Source organism: Mastigoproctus giganteus, chromosome 6 (genome assembly GCF_048544385.1).
Source record: "Mastigoproctus giganteus isolate SK-2022 chromosome 6, ASM4854438v1, whole genome shotgun sequence".
Lineage (NCBI taxonomy): Eukaryota > Metazoa > Arthropoda > Arachnida > Uropygi > Thelyphonidae > Mastigoproctus > Mastigoproctus giganteus.
This window is the reverse complement of record NC_143580.1, coordinates 128,035,000-128,054,396: the sequence shown is the minus strand read 5'-3', so window position 1 is coordinate 128,054,396 and position 19,397 is coordinate 128,035,000. Positions and strand designations below refer to the sequence as shown.

General features: G+C 38.6%; 1 protein-coding gene across 1 annotated transcript in view; it reads right to left on the bottom strand.

Annotated features, from left to right (window-relative positions):
* Positions 1-1,524: 1,524 nt before the first annotated feature.
* The window catches only part of LOC150084569 (uncharacterized), a 241,600-nt gene continuing 223,727 nt past the window's right edge, over positions 1,525-19,397 (bottom strand). The window contains exon 5 of the mRNA XM_090375330.1: positions 1,525-1,650. Coding sequence (XP_090231456.1) covers positions 1,646-1,650 — 5 coding nt within the window. The 3' untranslated portion in view covers positions 1,525-1,645. The remainder of the gene's footprint in view (positions 1,651-19,397) is intronic.

Sequence of the window (19,397 nt, the reverse complement as noted above, 5' to 3'; positions counted from 1 at the left end):
GTCGTTCCAGTGCGTTCTGGCCCGAATACATCACTGGACTAGTGTCTGCCAGAGGTGTGTCAAGAGACTTGAACCTTCCTTGATCTATTGTACATAAATTGCTTCGTATAATTTTATGCTGGTTCTCGTACAAGATTCACGTAGTGCAATAACTAGTCTTGTGATCAGCAACAATGAATAGACTTTGCTCTACGATTTCTGGCTCGTATGGAACTTGATTATACATGGGCTCGAATGGAACTTGATTATACATGGGCTCGAATGATCTTGTGGTCTGATGAGGCATATTTCACTCTTCGTGGGGCTGTAAATGTACAATAGTGCCGAATATGGGGAACTTCTCCTTCATCTGCGCTGCATGAAAGACCACTACAAAGTCCATACGTTACAGCATGGTGTGGATTCATAGCAGAGTTTATACTCAGGCCATTTTTCTTTGAAAGGTCTATGCCTCATGGCCTCGCCCCGTAAGGTCTGCAGTAAAACAGTGCACGGTACTGCGCTCTTCTAAGAGATCAGATTATTCCCGCTCTGCAAGAAAGGCAATGCTTGGAGACTGTAGTAAGATAGTGCAAGATGGTGCTCCTCCCCAAGTTGGTGGACAAGTGAAGGAACTGCTCCATTCAACATTCAGAAATGAGTGCATCATTTCTAGAGACTTTCTGCAGTTCTGGCCAGCCCGATCACAGATCTCAATCCCTGATTTCTGCCTATGGGGATACCTGAAAGACAGAGTTTACCACAGTGGCATACAGACGCTTGTCGATTTGAAAGCAAGCATTAAACAGCATCTAGCCAACATCCCAATGAGATGCTATGCGAGACTGCGTCGCACACAGTCCTCCGTTTTCAGAATGTCATCTCAAGTGAAGGAAAGCATGTAGAACAATATCTATAGACTAAGTTCTGATATTAAAATCTAATCCTATCTCATGTTTACAGTGCCAATGGTGGAACTGTAAACCTCTTGGCACTGTTCTCCCCTGGTGGCAGAAATTTGAACTTTTTTTTTTTTTTTTTTTTGTTAAGAAGCAAAATAAGCAGAAAATGGAAAATAACAAAAGTTATCGTACGTCTAATACTCCAAAACGCGCAGTGCAGCAGTATCTTTATCTATTTTACAAAACCACACATTATTTATATATATACAGTATATTATTTTTGGATTGCATGTGAAAACAAAATTCACATTATAAAATAAATTAGACAAAATAAAGAAAAAAATATATCCTTTGCCATTTTGAGAATACCATACAAGCTAAACCTGCAGTTGCAGAAATTTCCAACACGTAGTATAATAGCATTTAATTTGATTAATCAGTAGTGATAATACCATGCACAGTTTGTGTTTATTTAAATATAAAGAAATATACCGATAAAATTCAGCATTGAATCTTGCATGATGTAAAATATTATATTCAACGTGCTACGTGAATTATAAATACTTGCACAGTTTAATAATAATAATAAACACATGCTTCTCACAGTCATAAACTGAAAAATAAAAAATCAAATTAAGGCTGAACCATATGTAAATTAGCTCATATAAGTCTCGATGTCACTCTACACAAAACCTCAATTTCTTGAAAACTCTGATATGTCAAGTCTTCTTTCTTGCTTCTTGCGGAAATCCTGATTCTTGACATCACGCTAATTAAAAAAGTAAAACATTGTATGATAAGCATATTATCCAAACTATTGGAAGGGGAGTATAAAAAAAGAAAGATTTAAAATTTAAATATTCATTTTATAAATTGTATCAAATAAAGTAAGATGCAGTCCACTACACGTGCAATACACGCTGACTGGCCGGTTCATGGCGCGCGCGCGCGCACACACACACACACACACACACACCTACCACCCGTAGAATTAATTGCTCCATCAGAAATAATGTGACGCATCAATACCACTGTCAGATACTGTGTATGTCTTTGAATTGCTAGCAATTCAAAGAGAAGGAAGAATGATATGAGAAGTGTTTTAGTGGCACAAGTTACGTTCCTAATACCAGGGAATCAGGGGACTTGAATGACACAGCCAACTCGTGCACAGAATGAGGAAATTAGAAAAGAAATCAGCTTATTGAAAAACCAAATGATAGACTCGAAGAGTAATATTATGCTATGGGACAGACCTGATACTAATCAATTCTGTGTGTGTACCTCAGACTGACTTTAAAGCCACTAAGCAGAGTTGTTGACACTGTACCTAATCGCAGAGTTGCTGACACTGTATCTTCAAAATTAATCGTCGAAAGGGGTGCAGACATAAGTACCCCTCTCGACGTTGAAGTTGAAGAAAGCAACAAACAACAAGACGCAATTTAAACATGGCTTCTGTTACTTTACTTATCAACGGAACAGAGAAAGGTCATCGAACGCCCTCCCCGCAAGGATGATAAATCAGATGCAAACGTCCAAAGCCACAAGCAAAAATGTCAGAGCAAATGACCTTTAACAAGACCAGACCACTACCAGGCCTACTACAGAGTCCCCCCCCCAAAAAATATGCTTCTTTTCGCATCTACTGTGAAAGAAGTAGATTTGAAAAGATTGGTACGTGTGCCAAATGACCCTGGGTATAATCATCAGGCCATTTTATGAAGCAAGCAACAGGAAAAGAGTAACGACCTCAGAGACCCCCAAGGTATGCTAAAAACAGTCCATACCCTAGCTAGACGGCAGGAGGCATAGGCAGATTCAGGGTAGGAGGGGCACGTTCCTACCTGCATTTTTCGGAGTATATACACCAATCGTTTAAATTCCCTTTAGCTACAAAAAAAAATTTTCTTTCGTTGTTAACATAGGATTTTATCCATTTTTGCATTATGGCTCATCTCTTTTCAACTGAGTACAGTTGGCAACACTGATGCTGATGTGACGCCATTCAAGTTCGAGGCGTCATGCAGTTTCGTCGTCCATATATGTTTACTTCAAGTAATTCAGACTTTAGCTGTGTGCTTGTGTCCCCAGTCACGTTATGTTTGAGTGTCAGATTTGTTTTGTTCTGTGCATTATTTTGTGCCTTGTTTGTGCACAAAATGGTGTCCCTCCTGTCATTTTTTTCGGGATAGGAGGTGATTGTTTCCTGGCATAGAAACCTTTTTTTTTCTTCAATGATCTCTATCCCCAACTCAGTATCAAGTCAGTGTGATGCCTTAGTTGCAGTTTAGTATCACACTAATAATTAAAAACGATAACAACCTTTTCGACATTGCTGCTGTGTATATCCCGTCAGTTCCACACTCACAAGTAGTAGATAACTCTGAATTGTTCATCTCCATACATCAATGAAACACCTAACGTATGGGGCCTTTAATCATTCAAATACTCTGGGGAAGCTTAAGAGAAGTCTGTTATGGCTTAAATATAATAGGGCTTAAACTGGTTAGTACACCACTCACGAACGGCAAAAGCATCTTGGGCCTGGTGTTCGCTTTGGCACAATGTATGGCCAAAACCCCATACACTGCTATATACAGTGAGATAAACAGCAGTAATAGAAGTAGATATAACGGAATTTGCGGAGCTGGCGCCCAGGAGGAGGCAGGTCCCAACAATATGAACCGAATTTGCTGTGATGGTACCCAGGAGGAGGCAGGTCCCAATTTGGAGGGAAGATGGTATTTGGAAATAAAAAGATTTGTTCTTCTTTGGTTAGATGGCGTTAGTTGTAATTTCAGAATATAATTATCAGATTATTTTTATTTTTACTTTTGGGTTGGAGTGCGATCTGGAATTGTTGTGTTCAGCAGGCGATGACGACTGTGCGGGTCCCCGTTAGCTTCGGGTTAGATGTAGCCTTTGGATGTATCGGTTGTGACATCATAGTGAACTTTTGTATTTTTAACATTATGTGGCAATGCATTGTAGGTGTTAATTGGGAAGGTTTATTTTGGAGTGGTTATGTTGTGGGGGGGGGGGGGTTTGCCGCCAGCCGCCACGTTGCAGAAGCGGCAGCTTGTTTGTTTGCGGGATGAAAAACTTTTTTGACGAAGTTCGGTCGTACATGAAAGATAAAAATTCCTTGCTGTTTCCATCTGTTGTTGAGACCTGAAAATAAAATTATCTGTATTCTTAAAGTTTTTCTTGACCAAAGTTCCACCCGTTCTTGAAAAGCTGAAAAATTAAACCTGTGTGTTTGTTTGGAGTCTTATCAAGTTTATCTATAATAAGTATGTTATTTTCTCAAACCTCTGTATATACTTGATGTGTAAAATCTTTTCCAAAGTAAAATTTAAGATTTAAAATTAAGCAGTTGTTAAACACTTAAAAGGATATTTTTTCTCTGTAATATAGTCCTAAAGAATCACACAGACACAGATATTTGCAAAAAAGAATATTTTTTATTGGTTGTAACCAATAGACAAATTCTAAGGAAGATACCAGTAAGCATATAAATTATTTTCTAAGTTAGCAACAGAATGAGAAATTCATGTCCACAAATGTAATAGTCGCTCAAATATTTTTTTTTACACAAAACACATTTTCTGTCCCTTTTCCAACTAGTTGAATGGGAATGCACTGTATTTGAGAGAATAACTGGTCTCTAGTTCTCTCATCGTAGTTACAACAGCCAGGTAGATGGCATAGGAGTTGAATATGGGGTGTCTATCTTCTCTCTTACATTTAGCTAAAAACTTTTGCACCGCAATAAAAGGACTTGATGTGTGGAGATAATGTTCATAAACAGGTAAAAAATGGTATTTGGAATGAACCAGGAAAATATTCAGATCTCAGTCGCTCACGTACCTGATCGAGCTCTTCCATAACTGTAAGCTCCATTAGATGGAATAATGGTTTTTCTGATTCCAATAGCTGTAAGAAATCATCAATAAATTAGTTTTAATGCATAATACCTCCAGCTCGGAAATGTCAAGAGTTAGTTGAACTTCTGCCTCTTTGTCAGTGAGCGGGGGTTATAGTTGCCTTTGAATTACTTGTTCCAACTGTTAATCTGTGGAGATGTAAAGTCTCTTTAACCCTTCCACATAGGAGTACAAAATTTCACCAAATTTTGACTTTAATTCTTGCCATTGGTTTTAGGACAGTCTTATGTAGCCATTAGCATTTTCCAAAAAGATACATGGCTGGAAATCAAAAAACAAAACTCGAATCTTGAGTGCGTACCCAAGTGTCTATAGAAAACAACACTTTTCTTCTCCAAGATGGATGCATCGTAGTTAGTAGTACTAGTCAATTTTATGAACCGTACAAACAGAGATCAAACTGATAACGACTTTCTTAACCCAGAGCAGGACTATTCGTCGGCTGTGACATGCTCAGTAATCTTGACCAACATCACCTCTTTTCTTATTAGGGGCTCCTATTTGTATATTCCTACGTTTAACTGAAAGGAGGGGCACCATTTGCAAGGACCTGTCCTTTTCAGATATGAGTCATATCCTGTTGAACTTTTTTGATGTCACAGACATTTCTGGAAGTTTCTTCTCAAGCTATCAAACTCTCTGTAGCCTTGAGCATCCATTTATTTCCAAAGACATAACGATTTCTGATTGGTTGAAAATATGACCTGATATTTATTTCCCTTCTTTGGAATGAAATATTTTTTCCTATTGTCTTTATTAACCTTTTTGAAAATCTAACTGTAACTAAACTCATCAAACACCGTTCGCTTTGCTCTTGTAATTTTCACGGGGAAAAACAGACACCAGTGTGCATTTATTTTGCATTTACGATGATATTTTTTTTTCTTTAATTTATTTTGACAGGTTAACTTTGAAACCACATAAAGCTATTCCCCTACCAAGGGTACGGGGTTTATCTTGCACACCTAGATATTAACGGTGAAAATCAACGTGATAATTTCTGGCCTTATAATCGTATAGCATTAACGCCCACATACATGTGAAAACGATAAAATATGCCTCTTCTTTTGGTATTTAATGGATATTTTTTTTTTTTTTGAAATTAAATAGATATCTTCCCACTGGAAAAACAATAGAGAATTTTTTTTCTTTCATATCTGTAGTTTTTTATTTTTTTATTTTGAAAATCTAAAAATCCACGTTGCTATCGGTATTTTCAAAAGTCAGAGTAAAAATAAGCATGTTTTTTCACGGAAAAACAGACGTTTGAGTGCGTTTATTTTCTCACTGAATTAAATGGTTAATTTCTTTTCTTCTGCTCAGAGTTGCCTCTTTTGAAAATCTAAAAATACATATCGCTGCCTGTATTTTCAAAGTCAGAATTAAAATCAGCAGATTCTCATGAGAAAAAGTACAACGCATGTTTATTTTCAAACGTACATTATTCATCGGGTCGCATTTTACATATAAACTTCAATAACAACATGATATAGAAAAAAATAAATTTTCTGTTTATACTCCGGGACTACCAAACGGTCAGAGGAATAAATTCAAGTTCGAATTTTAAATGAATAATCTGTTTTGAGATGCAAAAGACAGAAAGTAAACATTTACATCTTAACTCCACACAAATCTGCAGAAAATATAGAGAAATACGGTCTTTTAAAACCCATATACCCAGTGGCGGATCCAGAAAAAAAAAAAAAAAAAGACAGGAGGGCACCATTTTGTGCACTAAAATGGCTATAACATTAGCATCAGTGTTGCCAACTGGAGTCAGTTGAAACTAGTTGAGCCACAATGCAAAAATAGATAAAAATCCTATGTTAACAAAGAAAAAAACTTTTTTTTACAGCTAAAGGGAATTTAAACGATTGGGCGCATGTGCCACTACTGCCACTACTTATACCGCTCGGGCATTCCTGGAACTAGTTCCGGGAGCTGTGACTTTGGAACTGATTCTTGTCGAAACTACTATATCACGAATTATGCTGAAACTATCACTCTGGAAATTAGGAAAAATCTCTAATTTCAATGCGGTTCGTTTAGTCTGTGTAACAAATGGACAAAGTACGTAGGCCCTTTTAAACATTATTAACTTACTGGATGACCACAAACAACTCGATTTTTATGAACGAACTGTATTTTCCATCCCAAAAAACAACAGCTTATGTTTTTTTTTTGCTGACAGCTTAAAATGATGGTGAAATGAAGTTTTTTCTACTTTTTATGTGAAAGTTTACTTTTGAAAGAATACTTAAATTAAGCAAGTACACATTTTCGTCGCCCAAACCCTCCCCACCTAGAGGTCAGAGGTGACAGGTGGACTTATGACTCATAGGTCATTTCCTGTCCTGCACCAGATTTTGTGTTCTTAAAAAAAACTTATATGTTGAGGCTTCCCACTGACGGTCCCCAGAATCCTTTTGGTTCTAATCTCTGATTGGTCATTTCAATCCGAACTGGTGTTTAAAAAAAGCCATTTTGGCACTAATCTCACATGCTTTCCCTGCTCCTACTGTTGCAGTTTGCTGTTTATCTCACTGATCACTAGTAGACATGTAGAGCGTCTTATGTGGGACAGCACCTGAACGTGAGTTCAACTATGCCTTTGTATACTGTGATGGTTACAGATCACTGTAACAGGCCAGAAATGTGTGTAATGCTATGTTTGTGCAGTGTGTGTGTTGTTGTGTTGTGTTGTTTAGTTGTTTCTGGCCTCTTTGTCATCAGGCAGGCGATCACCTGGAAAGCCTGCCCAATGTCATTTTACACCACGGAGAGGTGGGCCACAACTATGAGAGAAAAAAATAAATGTAAAAAAAAAAAAAAAAAAACCATCCAAATTCGACTGGTTAAGTGCAAGACTAGTGGATGCTACGATCCTGTACCTAGGGAACCCAAACCCAGGCACCAGCAAATTCCCGCCTCGAAAGAAGGGCAAGAGGTCAGGAAAAAGAAATCCCACACCCATAGGAAGTGGGTGCCAGCAAAAAATAATAATAATAAAAAAATAAATAAAAAATAAAATAATAATAAATAAATAAAAAATAACAATAAATGAATAATTAAGATTAAAATAAAATTCCAAAGTCCACTTGTTAAGTGCAAGACTAGTGGATGCTACGATCCTGTACCTAGGGAGCCCAACCCCAGGCACCAGCAAAATCCCGCACCCACAAACAGTAATGAGTCCTTGGGTGCCAGCAAAAAAAAAAAAAAAAATTTAATCTCGCATCCATATGGAGAAAGCAGTGAGTGCCAGGAATCTCATACCACAGGAGATCCAAATCCTGGGCACCAGCAAAAGAGTTCGCCTTGTGAGGGCACAATTTCTGCCCCTTTAGGAGCTGTGGAGAAACAGAAAATAAAAACTCCGAACCATGGAAGGAGAAGGCAAGTTCGTATTGTCAGGTAAGTGCAGCCAGTAAAGTCCAATCAGGTAGTCCAGTTGGATGAGTCCTATCGAAAAGTCATTCAGGTTTGAAATTAGTTCTTCTGGGAAAAGAGAAATATCATAGCAAGTATTTTTCTATCTTAGGTACGTCCTGTCAGGTTAGTAGGCCCATTATATAATATAACCATGATAGGTGCGCTGAATACTAAGTATTTGTTTCAATAGAGTCCAAGAGTGTAATCAAGTATCAGCATAAGTTTTTTTTTTTCCCTCCTCTTCTCTATTGTTTGAAGTTTAGGATACATTTCTAGATAAATGCAAAAAGCCTATTGTACAGTTAACATTCACATAAGGTACTGGTCTGAAGTTTAAGAGTTTGTTGTAGATGGCATAGGTGTATTTGCAAGCGGTCTGACAGCTGAAGTAGAAGCAGGAGATGGAGCAGCCAACATCTCTTTTCTTTTTGTGAATACTTCTAATGCAAATCTTTGAAATGTCTGAAAGGATTCTTCATTTTCCACGAATATAGCTTCATTTCCCTCAGCGAAATTATTATGATAAGATTTTATTGTTGATCTTTGGTCATTGTAGTTGGAGCAATGATAAATCACATGAGCCCAAGTTTCCTCAGACCTGCAGGAGCAAAGCTGTGAGTTGACAAGGCTGAATTGAAATAATTTTGAATTTAGGGATCTGTGACCAGTGATTAAATATGAAGAGTAAAGACTATGGCTGAACCGTTTCTTAACATCTCTTCCTGTCGAAAAGGTAATGTCTGATTTAAAGTTTCGTGTCACATGCCCAGTTTGGCTGGTATCCCATGTGGTTTGCCAGATGTTTATCAAATTTTTCAATATTCTGAGTTTTTCTTGCTTCACATCTGCATCTATATTACAAGTTGTGCCAAGAATTTCAGTGGGAATTCTGTGTTTCATTCGGTAGCAGAGACCTTTGTACACGAGGTGAAGGTCCATTGGAAGCACACCTCCTAAGACCTGCAGTGCAGCAGAGGATACTGTCCTACAAGCGAGAAGCATCGAAAGGAGCACAGATCTTTGAAGTGTGATTAGTTTACCTTTAAATTTGATGTTTGTTGCCCTGTAAAACCATGCTCCAGAGGCGTACGTGGCCATTGGGACAAAAACAGCCTTGTAATATAGGAAAAGAATTTTCCTATTTAATCCCCACTCAGCCTTGGTAATTCTGATTAGAGTGTTAGTATACATTTTGATCTTTGAAGTAAGATAGTTGACGTGGGCCACAAAATTTAATCGGTTATCCACAATAACTCCGACATATTTGAGCTGTGGAACCATTGGGATGGAACGGCCATTAATTTTAATGAGTGGTCTACCCTAATCAAAATTTCCCCTGAAAGTCATCACCTTGGTCTTTGAAGGAGATATACTCAGTTTATTAGTGGCTGCCCAAGCAAGGAGATCAGAGAGGACCATGTTGGCGAGAGATTCGAGATCCGAGTGAGATTTGCCTGCAAAGATGAGAGTCAAATCGTCGGCATATGCTATTGCGTGTGTGTTATCAAAACTGAGAAGTAACAAACTGTCTAGGACTATGTTCCAGATGATGGGTCCCAAGACAGAACCTTGTGGACACCCTCTGGAAACTTTTCTTGTTAGAGACTGCTGTTTTGAAATGACTCATATATGTCTTGAAAGTAGCTTCTAATTAGGTTAACAGTTGTCGGGAGCAATTGGCCTTGACGAGTCTATCAAGGGTGCTTTCTCACCACAGGGAGTCGAAAGAGCCCTCGAAGTCAATAAAAATGGCTAATTCATATTTAGTCTGAGAGGTCCCAGTGTGATGGACGAGATCCAGAAGGGCATCTTCGCAAGATTTTCCCTTCTTAAACCCGAACTGTCGGGGAGAATTTAGCTTGCTGTTTTCAAAGAGGTTCATAATTCTTAGAGCAAGTAGTCTTTCAAATAATTTTCCTAGATTTGCTAGCAATGAATTTGGTCTGTAGGCTTTCAGGTCTGAAGCTGGCTTTCCTGGTTTTTGTATAATTTTGAGGAGTGCACTTTTCCAAACATCTAGAAAGGTTCCTTCCATAAGGCATTTGTTATATAAATTGATGAGTACTTCTGGCATTATTTCAAAAAGTTTTATTATGAATATGTTTTCAACTAAGTCGAGGCCCGGACATTTTTTGATTCTGATTTGGAGATGGCTGATTTCAGTTCACTCATGGTAAAGAGTTCAGTGTCTTCCAGGGGTTAGTATGCACAGATGTTATTTCTAATGGAACAGTGCTCAGGGGAATCAGTGGATTGCTCATCATGTGGCAGAAGCCTGTCCAGTATGCCACAGCTAAGCCTGTGCCTTAGCCGAATGTATCGAGGGAGAATATCGGCTCGCTAAACAGATCGAGGCCGAGGAGGTGTTTTGCTGTCTGGTTTATACTAGAGTAAGCATTTTTTTTTTCTTACTGATTAATCGAGTTAAAAGTATCTGCTTTTCTTTACTGTCTTTTTCTTGGTTATATTTTTCGAGTTTTTAAAACAGTGCCTGTTTTTTCAGAATGCTGACTTCTTTAGCCCGTCACAACTTGACGTTTTTGCCCCACATAATACCATTGAACCACTAGGCAAGGTGGGGTGCTCAAGCAATGGGCTTCAGATTCTCAGCACTGTGGAGAGCCCCAGTGCTGTGTTTGACGACTCTGATAACGAGCAGGTAAGTTGAGTCTAAATTTTTGTAATTTCGAAAAGCGATGCATTTTTTGTGTGGAAAAAACTTGCCTTATGTGATTTTTTTTTCAGATGGAGAGGTGAAGATGCCCCTGTTGCGGGATTTCAACATTTTTAGCGCATACAGGGTGGTGTGGAAAGAAATACTGTACACTATTCAAAACTTATTAAACACGGTTCATTAACATGAATATGCTTGGAGGTGAAGATATTTTTTACTGCCTTCCGAGAGATGTTACAGGAAATTATCAGACGTTTGAGTGCACAGGGGAACTATTCTCATGTGCGACTGTGCCTCAATACACCTAGCCTCAAAAATCCTATTAATCTGCCATTCATGGCACTGTCTGATCTTATGTTAGACAGGTCATGGCAGCATTCATAAAGGTTTACCAGTCAAATACAGACTTTCTGATCACAGATGATCTTAGTCTGGATAAAATCCTCATTAACATATCCAATATAGCCATTTCTGAATACTCTCGTTCTGAGAGTATTAAGAAATGGGTATGTTGCATCTGAATGACTTTTTGAAAAAAAAAGATGTGTTGTTCAGATCAATTATGTCGATTGGCTGTGCCTTTCAAGAACATTATGCATTAGCATTTCATCCATCAGGACGAAGTCAAAACATACCGACAAGTGCGGGACGATAAGTGTAGTAAACAAACCACACTTATCATCCAAAGAGTTGAACGAAATTGCATGGGTTGCTTCAAGTGTTTGTGGTTTGGCTGAAGTGGAAGAGTTTCAGCGCATTCTCACCCCGATTTTCAGATTGTGGTGATTTCCGCCAGATGTGGGTTTGAAGTGATTTATCGGGGGCCTGAGGCCGCTAAATCGATTTTCCTTCACCACCACAACGGACATTATGATTTGGTGTGCTCTTTTAAAGGCTCTGTTAGACAGTGGCTATTACTGTCCACTGTATTTGAAGATTTTTAAGAATCAGCAATGCCTTCAACAGGTATTTCAAGGGCAGCGAGTGTTTGGATTGTCTCCGGGCAAACAATACTTATGTGGAACTTCATAGCTACCACATTTGTTTGTGCACCTATCTCACTAAAATGCATATAAATGCCAAAATCCAGAATTCTGCTCTCACTGCAAGACTGCACACAGGCCTCATCACTGTTTTGTACAAAATCCGGAGGATCCAAAAAATTGAATTTCTGTAATTTATTTCGATACAGAAACAATGCTATTAAACGGTGAACACGTGGCTGTAGTTTTTGTTCTTCTTTTGGGGACGAAGAATGCGTATACTGGGGCCAATCATGCATGGTGGAGTTTTTGGACAAGCTGTTTGGGGTCTGGGAGACAATGAAACGTTCCTGAGATAGCCAAAAATTCGACACGCCGAACCAAAATATAAGATGTACGATTAGTGGCGCATAACCTTCATGGTTTCGACTGGTACTCGTACTTTCTTATATCTTCAGGAATCACAAGACACCTCATGTGTTTTATGACCGGTCGAAGATTTTGGGCATTTTTCTCGGCTCATTAAACATTGTCTTCCTGGTTTCATACTCTTTCCTTTCAGTGCTGCTCTGAAAACTGCCAGTAATTTTAAGCTGCCTGAGTTTCACAAGGGTTTCTTTCCTCATGATTTCCACAAACTAGACACGTTAGAATACATGGGTGCAATTCCAGACCAAAAATTTTTTCAACCAGAATTCATGACAAAAGAAACTCATACGGAATTCGAGTTATGGTACCATGGGAAGTCACACGAAACGTAGTCTCAAGTCGGAACTATTGGCATATGTCCTTGATGCCGTTAGGGTATTATTGGGAGATTCATGCAACAAATTTTGTTCCCTATTTATAGCCATCTCGCAAGTTGTGTCAGGGCATGACTATCACCGGGGCCAGTAGCAGAATCTTTGCCCGCAACTTTCTAGAACCAAGCACAATGGCAGTCCTGCACCCAGGCAGATACATGGGCAGAAACAAATAGTCGTAAAGCATTGGCCTGGCTTTCATGGTTGAAACAACAGAAAGGCATTAAAATTCAACACGCTCGTTCATGGGGAAGAGAAGTTAGAGTAGGACCTTTTTTAATAGATTGGGTTTGTGGTAACACCGCCTATGAGTTTTATGGCTGTTACTATCACAGATGCAAGAAATGTTTTAGGCCTAGCACTCTATAGGTATAGTGGGAGACCTGTACAAAGAAACTATGGACCATGAGACTTTCATCGGGTCTCAAGGGTATGAATAGTCTCTGGCTGGGAATGCCAATTTGACACCCAACAGAAAAATGACCCAGCCACAAAAGAGTTTATTGCAGCTTTCACAATGTATAAACTGATGTCGGCCCATAGTGCTCTCAGAGGTGGCAGAGTTGACTGCTTTAAACTCTATCACTAGGTGGCAGATAATGAGGAGATTCATTATGTAGATTTCTGCTCGTTGTATCTGTGGGTGTGTAAATACAGCGTCTTTCCATGTGGCCACCCTAAAGTCATCCTTAGCGACTTTGACTATTTTCCAGAGGCATACTTTGGAATTATCCATGCCAGAGTGGTTGCACCAGAGGAGCTTAGTTTGCTTGTCATTCCCATATCATCCAATGAGAAGCTTGTTTTCCCACTGTTCGATGCTTATGCTGATGAGATGTTGCCCAAGTGTAACCACAAGGACAGAAGCTCTTCTGGGGTATGGTGTATGCCTGAGTTTTCCCTTGCACTTGAGAGCGGCTACAAAATTATTGACATCTACGAAATTTGTCATTGCGAAATGAGGCATAAATCTTTATTTGGTGGCTACATGGACACCTTTTTAAAAATTAAGCAGGTAGTGTCAGGATGGCCCTGAGGGGGGGGTAGACCCTGACGCTTACATCCTTTACTTCAAGAATAAAGAAGGCATAACCATGGACAGGCACGAAATAAAGGCGAACCAGGCAAGGCGTGCACTTACAAAATTATGATGGAATTCACTGTGGGGATGCCTTGCCATGAGAACAAACAGAACTACCACTAAAGCATGCGAAACGTATGAAAAACAAATCAAATTATTATTTTAGGGTTGCCCGTAATTAAATACATTAACCCGTATTTGTGTCTGTAAATTGCGTATGTTCTATGGTTGTTTTGCTGGACGAAAAAACCCCAGTTACCGGGGAGAAAAACCTTGCTATCTACACCTGAGACCAACTAACTCAGCCATGGAGTGAAAAAAGCCCATTAAAGTTCCTTGCGTCATCGACGGGATTTGAACGCAGGCCTTTTCCACCCGGTGTGGGGAGGATGGTGACGATACCACTGTGCTACCCGCGCAGACGCGACACGTTTGAAAGCGCTGTAGATCTTTTCTTAGATGACACCTAGGTCATTCACAAGGCCATGTTAGTAATGAAGGATATAATGTTGGTTGGATTCTCGTCGATCGAGGGGATGGAGGAACCCTACCGTCATGGTAATGCAATCATTGGCTCCTTTGTTGCTTCCTATGGTTAGATAAAGCTCTACAAGGCTATGGCCTCTCTATGCCAATGAATGATTTATTGTGACACTGATAGTTTGGTATACACCTGTAAACCGGGCGACAAATTTCCACCTATCAGTCACTCACGGATGAACTAGACAGTGACCACATCATCGAGTTCGCTTCCATGGGTTCCAAGTCTTACTCCTTCAGAATACGAGGAGGAAGAACAGTGGCTAAATGCAAGGGTGTGACTCTGAATGCCAGAAACGCCAGTTGAGTCAACTTGGACATTATGACAGCTGCAGCAAAGAGCCTAAATGTAAATGTTTCAGTTGATGTGCCGTTTTTTGTCTGAAGAGACAAATAAACTTCTCATCTCCTGGAAAACTCCGAATCAAAGAAGTTTGGATTTACCTTTGCTTAACGTGTGATTGGAGAAAACACAACACATGGATTTGCAGACAGTTTGTCAATAAATCACTTCCATATGAGAAGTAACAACATGAGTGCGATTTTCTCTCTTATGATAAATTGCTACACCACCAGCTTGTTTTTTTCATTTGAATTGAACAACAAAATCGAAGTTGGGTATGTTTATTCTTCTTTGTTATTTAGCCACGTGTCAGAAGGTAGAAGTAAATTGGATTGTTGTGTAACTGCATCAGTGAGATCGTCACCAAAAGCATGTAAACTTTGACAATTTAACGTTAGAATGGAAAGATCTTGTCGTTTACTGATGAACTCGTATAAAGTATATTGCATGGTAAATAGAGGATTATTCAACAACTGGTCATTTCAGCTTGAAGTGCAAGAGTGGATGTAGCATTTCTCACGTTCATTATAAAATTTCTTTTCTCCATTTGCAGCAATAATGTAAAGATCACTGATATCGGTAACTCGAGATAATGCAACATAAACTAGTTGTTGTTCATGACATTTCTCGTATTCATAGACTACAGAATCCAAAGTACCTCCCTGAGATTTGTGGATGGTAATAGCACAAGAAAGTATTAGTGGAAAATGATTTCGTTTAGCTGAGATCGTTCTGTTGTTATTCAACGAAACACTCTTACTTCTTCTTGCAATTAGTACTGCTTCTAAATCGATTTCTCTAGCCATAGCACACCGATGAGCCTTCGTTCTAGCAAGTCAACCCACAGCAGATGATCCTGGAAATTTCAACCAAAGACGTTTAATACAATTAGTCTCTTCGTCATATTCAATACATGCCAAATTTCCTAAAGTTCCATTAGCCAGATCATCGGACACGTCAATATTAGTGGTTATCAAGTATGGTTTGCCAATAAGTAAAGCAAGTTCATACGGTAATCCAATGGTGTCTAATACTGCCATTTTATTAAGTTTTTGTCACACATGAGCCTCACATTCTGCATCTCTGTACCCGACAAATATGTCTTGAGCACCCAACATAATGGTATCTGAAGATGAGTTTAACACAGAATTGTTATAGCAATAATCGTTCACAGATGTATTTTTCAAATATAAACGAACACTATCAGAACACAAATTGTCTGCTTCTTCTTTGCTCACAAATCTTGACTCGATAAGTTTCTATTCATCGTCGGATCCGATTTTAGTCAACACTTGAGAATTCTGAATTCGACTGTCTCATCACTTCATTGAATTTGTAATATTTTAACCCACGCCAAAGATTGGGGCCTCTGATGCATTGCTCTTAATAAATAAATCTGTTAGTAAATAGGCGTTGCTCGTATAGGGGGCAGCTGTCGCAAATCGCCAATCAAAAAATGTTTAATCCATCGAAATTATGATATAAACGGCCTGTAATTTGTCGCAAGCGAACATCTATCTGAGATACAAGTTCAGCTCCAATCATACTAACTTCGTCGATAATTAAAACACGTACATATTTGAAAAGAGTACGTTATTGTTGAGTAACTTCATAATATGCACAGTAGTACCTTCCCATGTTTTAGTCTAATTTGCAGAAATGAGTCGCTCGGTTACTAAATCCAATCGAGGCAGATGAGGTGGAATAGCAGGATAAACGAAACCATTGCTCTTCGAAAATGTCGGAAAGGAATCATTTTTAAGAGATGCTCCACACCATAGCCAAGTGGTCAATTTTACACCATTTTCATACCATAATCGATTGCGGATATCACAAACAGCTCCAAATGTATTTTTCAGAAATTGTCATCCAAATTCGTTATAGGAGTTACGGTCACACACACACATATATATATATATATATATATATATATATATATATATATATATATATATATATATATATTTTTTTTTTTTTTTTTTTGTTAGTTGTTGGCGCATCGGCTTCTGTGGCCATAATGCACCCCCCAATGTTTTTGCACTACTCTGATCTAAGCCCGAGGTGGGATTCGAACCAACCTTCAGTTGGCTATTCTGGTTGAGTGAGATGATTTTCCTCTCTAGCCTGTCTTACTGCTGGCTGCTTCTCTTGCTGCTTGTGTTTTGATTTAATTTTGTTTTCCTGCGGGGCTGATTATTTATTGTATTTTTCTTTCCTGCCTGATTGCAGCTGCAATCAGTTGGGTTTTTGCTAGTACCATATAGTTCTTAGTCTAGCATTTTTAGTTGTAAATGGGTTTTGGTTCTGAGGGGTGGGATGGACCTCTCCCCGCCCTCTCAGATCCAATTGCTTTGTTGGCAATTGACATCCATTTTTTTTTTTTTTTTTTTTTTAATGCTTACCTATGCATTATTGTTAATTCTACGTGTCTTGTTATTTGAAACAAGTTTTGTTTTTCGCAGCTTGTGGTAGCAGCTTTGCACTTGCTGGTTATGTACATATGTTTATAGATTAGATTACTTGTGCAGAGACATTTTCTCTGCATATTAATTAATTATTGTTTAATACTTAACTTATTATTTTGATCTGTTATACTTAGATTTAAATTTAGAATTGCTTTTGATTCGGTTAACTAATTTATTTGTACAGTATTTATTGGTTTTGCCTTTGGCATATCTTTGCCTTGGGTGAGTTCTGTTTGTCTCTTTGTGTTTTGTATACATGTTTCTACATTTCTTCTGGTTGACTATTTCTGTTAATTTCTTGGTTGACTAATTTTTCAGCCAAGATTTTAATTACTTATTTTGTAAATATTGTATATTTTACTCTCTGCTTATGCAGTGTAATTTGTTAATATGTTTACTGCTATGTTTCATATCGGTGACATAAGTATTTATTATTTATCTTAATTTATTCTTTTAAGTGGCTAACTTGTACATTACCTATGTTCTTTCCTTGAGACTTTTCTTTTTCCCCTTGTCGGTGCAAGTTGGGCTTCCTTCCCGGCTAGGGGAATCTTTCTTTCAAATGTACAAGCCTTCAGGCTTCAAAATTTTACCTCTTCAAGCTCTCTCGCTTGTTAGATTTTCCAACTAGTGTTTTCCTCTTTCCTGTTTCTTCTTTTTCCTGAGAGAGTGTTTTGCTCTCATTTCTTCTTCTACTTTCTTTTCTCCTACTTTATCCTCCCTATTCATTATTTACTATAACCGGGATTCCACTTGTTGGAATCCCACTAAGTGTAATTTAGATAGTTCCTGGAGCGCCTCCACGTGGCTAGGGACGGGAGTCGGGACGCAGGTAGCTTGCTCCCTGCCTCCCGGCTGCTAAGACTCCAGGGCCGGCAAACAACAACCATCACAACACACATATATACTTACACACACACACACACACACACTTACACACACTTGCCGGCTATAAATAACCTACAGATGCTACAGCGGTATATAGGGGTAACCCTGGAGGCCGCAATCAATACAAGAATACCTTGTCCCTTGTCCCTTTGGGTTGCCATGCAGGCACTTTACCTACCCGGCTAGCCCGGTCATATTCGACGTTCTTCTAAATGATTTTATGTTCGACTACTGTTGAAACCTGTGGAATGTCTACAACAGGCGAGTGGGCTGAAATATGATTTTGTTTATTTTTGTATGATGCAATCGAAGATGGATGTTTCAGTATCTGTGTATAGGTGGTTCAGGAATCAATTGAAAATCCTCGGGTAATTCATTTGAACTCAAACCTTCTGGATCAATATCTTCAGGAATTCTTGAATATAATTTCGTGATGTCGATGGTCCAGCTTCTTGATGAGAAGTCGATGTAGAAGCTTGATGTTGATCAAAATCTTTAGAAGCAGATTTTATTAAACTGTGCATTTTTTTTCATTCTCTCTATGTTTTGAACTCGTTCTTTTGTCGGCATGGGAAGCTTCTTCGGTGGCTTTGAAGCTTTTATTCTTGCATACTCTCGATTTCCCTCAGCTGGAGAGTTTTAGCCATCTTCAAAATACTTTTATAGGTATTTTTACAATTCAATAGTTAGCGAAATCCATTTGTAGACTAGTATGATGTCATAACCAAAACTAATGCAAGAAGTTATTCTTTGTTGAAGTGATTGTTTTATTTTTCGTTCTTGAATCAAATTCGTTTAAATTTTAAGCAATGAAATGGTCTTGTGCGAAAGAATATTCTTGGAATATACTTTAATAAATCTGCGGGTATTTATAGGAATTTTTTTCGTTCTACATGTTTTTGAACTCACTCTTTTCGACACGGGAGGCTTCTGTGGCTTCGAAGCTTTTATTCTTGCATAATATTACTACCCGCTACTTACTCTACCGAATCAACGTTAGTTGATTCGGTAGAGCATCGGAATTAGCATCGTTAGCGCCATTTAGGAAGTGACGTCATTTAAAATCTAACAGGCACCTAATAGGATGTGACGTATGACGTAATTTGCATCTTTTAAAATCTAAACCGTCAGCTTCATTACCAATCAACTGCGTCATTTCCGTTACAAGAAAATTTGTTACCAATCAGTTTTACTCTAGTGCCACTGATAGATGTTTTTCACATAAAAAATGTGTGCACTTGTGTAATTGTAAGTATGAATGCGGTATAAATGGTCGGTGTGTGTTGTTCTGGCAGGTCTCCCCCCAAATCCGGACTGAAGTGAAAGAAACCTATATGAAAACTCCCCTGGCATGCTG